At 43.0% G+C, this 4749-nt stretch overlaps 1 protein-coding gene across 1 annotated transcript; it reads left to right on the forward strand.

Annotated features, from left to right (window-relative positions):
• Positions 1 to 2316: 2316 nt before the first annotated feature.
• Positions 2317 to 4286, forward strand: LOC138672597 (bromodomain and WD repeat-containing protein 1-like). Its single transcript, XM_069760733.1, has 3 exons — positions 2317 to 2571; positions 2795 to 2974; positions 3247 to 4286. Exons 2-3 carry the CDS (start codon positions 2935 to 2937, stop codon positions 4152 to 4154), a joined length of 948 nt encoding a protein of 315 aa, XP_069616834.1. The 5' UTR covers positions 2317 to 2571; positions 2795 to 2934; the 3' UTR covers positions 4155 to 4286.
• Positions 4287 to 4749: the final 463 nt, after the last annotated feature.

A 4749-nucleotide genomic window follows, 5' to 3' on the forward strand; every position in this document is an offset into this window, starting at 1 on the left:
CTCGCTTCCTTTCTACCCACCCTTTTCCGGGACTGCTTTTGGACGTCCCACTGTTATGTCACCTAATGAAGCGATAAAGAGGGATTTTTGGTACTCACCGTAAAATCTTTCTTGGAGCCTTCATTCGGGGACACAGCACCCTCCCTGGTTATTTGTTCTTGGTACCGTGTTTGGGCCTACAAGTCCTGATTGAGCTGGTACTCATGTGTTCTCAGTTATGGCTGTTTCTCCTACTGCTTTTTTTTCACCAACTGAGGTGCTCAGTGCCTGTCGGTGGGTGTATACTGCCGGGGAGGGGCTATTGTTGTTTTCCTTTTTTGCATAGTGTCAGCCTCCTAGCGGCAGCAGCATACACCCACGGTTATCTGTGTCCCCCAATGAAGGCTCCAAGAAAGATTTTACGGTGAGTACCAAAAAGCCCTCTTTTTCTACCAACCCTCGATATAAGATTCAAAGTGATACTCACTCTCCTATTTACTATTATTTATAATAATATTTAGCGGCCTTTGGAAGATAGATTTAAGTGCAAGCCTAGATAAATCCACCAGGGTCTTCTCCACCATTATCTTAGTAGTATCAAGCCATCTGGTTGCTTGTCTTCCTTTTCGCCTTGTTCCATCTATTCGTCCGACCTCCGTATCCCTCTCTGATGGCTCTTTTCATATGATGTGTCCAAAGTAGGCAAGTAGATATCAAATCTTTAGGGTCTTGAGGCAAGTAATCCCCATCAGGGAAAATTGCTAAATTGAGCAACCGGAGTTGGGGAGCTGACTTTATAAGGTTTTAGATGCTTGTAAAGAAGATTCTCTGTGACCTGCTGGTACTTTCCGAGTATATATATCTTCAATTGTAATAACTTCCTGAAAATATTCTCCTAGTGTTAACTGTGTAAACATAGGGTTATTGCAGACTGGACAAATGACTTACAGTAACTTCACCCTCGGGCCATTTTCTGTGTCTGCATTTTTTTTTTTTTGCTCCCCTTCTTCCCAGATCAATAACTTTTTATTTTTCTAATCAATATGGCCGTGTGATGGCTTGTTTTTGGTGGACGAGTTGTTCTTTTGAGCGACACCATTTACTTGTACTATATAATGTAAGGGAAAAAAATAGTAAAGTGCAATTGCAAAAAAAGTGCATTTCCACAATTGATTTTTTTTTTTTTTTGGCATGGTCGCCAAATACTAAAAAAGACCTGCCATTATGATTTTCCAGATAATTACGAGTTCGTAGATGGCAAACGTATAGATTCTTTTTATAGGTTCATTTTATTAAGTGGTGAAAAAAATAAATCCAAAGTTTGTTTAAAAAGAAAATTGCGTAATTTTCCGAGACCCGTAGCATCTCCATTTTTCTTGATCTGGGGCTGGGTGAGAGCTTATTTTTTTGCATGTCCAGCAGACGTTTTTGATAGCTTTATGGTGTAGATAGGAACATTTCATTGCCCATTATTGCATTTTAATTCAATGTTGCTGTGACCCAAAAAATTTAATTCTGGTGTGTTTGATTTTTTTTTTCTCGTTATACACATTACCGATCAGATTCATTCTTTTTATATATTGATCGGGTGATTCTGAACGCTTTGATACCAAGTGTGTTTCTAATTTTTGTTTAATTTTTAATGGGGCGAATGGGGGGGGGGGGGGGTGATTTTAAACATAATTTTATTTAATATTTTTGAAAACTTTTTTCTTCAATATTCTCCATGGGAGACTAGAAGCTGCGATAATTCAATCGCTTGTGCTACACAAAGCAGGGCTTCAGCCTACTCTGTAGCGGACATGCTCACTTGCTGTGAGCGCCGACCGCTGGGCAATGCTCATAGCTCTCCGGCTATGACAACCACGGGGAACTCCTGCAGACCCTGGGATGTCATGCCAACCCATTGGTGACCCGCGGTCATGTGACACAGGCAGGGTTTGTGACGCGAGAATGTTAAATACTGCTGTCAGACTTGACAGCTACTGCTGTCAGAGACTGACAGCCAGCGGCATTTAACATCTTAACAACCACGAGTGGATTGTGATTCCATCCACGGCTGTTAAAGGCACATGTCAGCTGATGAAATGCCAGAAAAGATATAGGCTCAGTGATTGAGCAAACCTCAAAAAGAAGACCCGACATGTTCCGTACATGTTTGGTACATGACATGAAGGGGTTAAAAAATAAACGGGGGGAGGGCTCCCTCCATTTATTTTGAAAACAACAAGGTTTTTAACACCTTTCCTCCTGGGTACATGTGACACGACACTTGTCCTTTCCGCCCTCCTATGCAGTCAAATTATTTGACAAGAACACCCAAATAAGTGTTTTTTTTTTTCTTTCATATATGCAGAAAAGTCAGACAAGCGAGACGATCCACATCTGATGAAGTGAACCAATGTTTCTTAGAAATATGTTCACCGCAGCCTACCTCAAGTGGAGCCGCTTGTGCTCCCAGTCCGCTCAGCGCTGCCAGTTCTTCTTCAAGGCACCTTAATGGACAATCATCGGGCTCCTCGCCCATATTCACCAAGTCCCGAGCATCAAGCAGAGAGCGTGACTCCTCACCAAGCTGCTCCAGGTCATCAGGTAATAACACCGTCCCGCAAAGGGTCATCATAGCCGTGATCTAATATCAGGCGTGGAGACTCTGTCCGATGGTGGGGCAACAAGACTAAACCGGAAGGATTTTGTTTATAATCACAGGGGGTTCCCCAAGATGGGAAACCTCTTTCTATATTACTAACTTATTGCTTATTTTTGCCTGGATTTGACCCTACTAATGTCTTCGACTTGTGTCCTGACTTTGTAGGAAGTGAAACGGACTCATCCTCTTCTACCTCGGCTTCTGAACATTCCTCCAACTCTTCATCATCTTCCTCCAGCTCAGACACGAATGCCAAGACTGATTTGAGTTCGGCGTCGCACAGGGTTAATGGCGTGAAATCTAAAATGAATGGCCGACAACAGAGAGCAACTGCAGTGAAGCAAGGTAATCGCCTCTGATCATGGAAGTAACATCTGGGATCTGTTATGTAAGCGGAAATGTTGTCTGGCACACTTCCTGCAAGATACAAGTCTCCTGTGCCTAATGGAAAACCTTTATGGCATTATTGATCCGGTAGGTAGGTGCGAGCAGGCAGAGGGGGCAACATGAAGCACCATGGCCAAGCAATGTTTGGCTGTATGGAAATGTAGTTTTGCAGCATCACATATAAGATGTTACTGATTGCTTCATTTCTAATATATTTCCTCTTAATGCAGCATCTCAGGGCAATAACCAAAGGAGATCTGCACCCAGCAGAAGGAGAATTTCATCTTCCTCCGAATCGGACTCTAAAGCTGCAAGCAAAACTCATCAGGGAACGAGGAAGAAAACACTCCGCCAATGTGCTGCCCTGGCAGCCGACAAGATCAAAAACATGTCCGATGTCGAAAACAGCGCCTTCACTTCCGACAGCGACTGCAGCGCCCAAAAAAACAGCAGAGCCCTACCGCAGCGGACTGCGGCCGAACGAGCCAAGAAACGACTCCTGCATGACAGCGAAGAGGAGATTGATTTAAAAAGTGACAGCGAGCAGGAACAGCCGGCCGCAAAAGCAGCAAACTTACAATCTCCGGAATGCAGAGTCATTCTGACCAACGTGTGTCCCAGCGGCACTTTTGGAGGTAGGTTAATACCTCAGCCCTGGAATCGGAAAATCTCGGATTCTGAATCAGAAAGTGAATCTCCTGAAAGAAAAAGGATGAAAAAACCCATCTCTCCACCCCGTACTAGAAATCAAAGATTAGTCGGCGACTCGGATGACTCCTTATTCTCCAGCTCTGATGAGACAACTCCACCCAGGAACGGAAAATGTATTTCTTCAGATTCCGAATCCTCCCTCTCTGACAGTGAAGACATCCGTAATAATGGGAATGCGGCAGGCCGATCCAGAGGTCACAAGCGGAAGCGTATTCTCAGCAGCTGCGATGAGGACTGGCAGGAAGATGACCGGGTCCACAAATTAACCCGCCGCTCGAAAATAGGCACAAGAAACCGAGGGAAAAGGACAGTACGGTATGACGAAAACCCGGCTCACAGTGACGAAAACTTGAATGGTGCGCGGTCTCAAGAGTCCCGTCTGCAGAGGCTTTCTGTACGAGAGCGAGCGAGACCGTTTCTCCGCTAATTTACAAAATGAAATCAAGTTGACTTAAAAGTTGTTAAAATTCAGGGATTAGACTGTTTTTTCTCTTTGATGTGAATGTGAAGAGACTTTTTACTCGTTTGCACTTGTTATTGAAGCATATACAGCACAGATGCCAACTTGTGCCTCGTGACGGGCCAAGCTCATCTGTGGGGCAAAAAGTGTTTTTGTATTTTCAAATGTTTAGTAATTTTGAGGCTTCCCGCCGCGAGACCCTCCCTATATCCCCGGGAGCCTCTTTTATACTGTCTGACTTACTTATTGGCCATTGAACACTAATTTGCACAGCTTGCTTTACGTTTACAGATTTCTATAGTTTTGTAATATATATATATTTTTTTCCCCCTTGTTACATTTTTTTATGAAGCTTGTTAGGAAAAAAAAATATTAAATTTCATCTATTTTCCCTCAAAGATTGAACACAATTTTCGTTTTGGAACCCAGTATAGGCTATTGACATTTAATTTATTATTTTTGAGCTCCGATATTTAAATCTCCATGAATTTCATATTTTCAATGTTTTTTTTTGTTTGTTTTTCCCCCACCTGGTTTTCATTTAGTGAAAACATTCTGAAGT

The sequence above is a fragment of the Ranitomeya imitator genome, chromosome 3 (genome assembly GCF_032444005.1).
Source record: "Ranitomeya imitator isolate aRanImi1 chromosome 3, aRanImi1.pri, whole genome shotgun sequence".
In the NCBI taxonomy this organism is placed as follows: Eukaryota; Metazoa; Chordata; class Amphibia; order Anura; family Dendrobatidae; genus Ranitomeya; species Ranitomeya imitator.

Excerpts from the sequence above, each read along its gene's own strand:
- LOC138672597 (XM_069760733.1), top strand. The coding sequence starts at position 2,935 with ATGAATGGCCGACAACAGAGAGCAACTGCAGTGAAGCAAG. Across the intron at positions 2,975-3,246 it reads AGCAACTGCAGTGAAGCAAG|CATCTCAGGGCAATAACCAA; the intron begins GTAATCGCCTCT and ends CTCTTAATGCAG.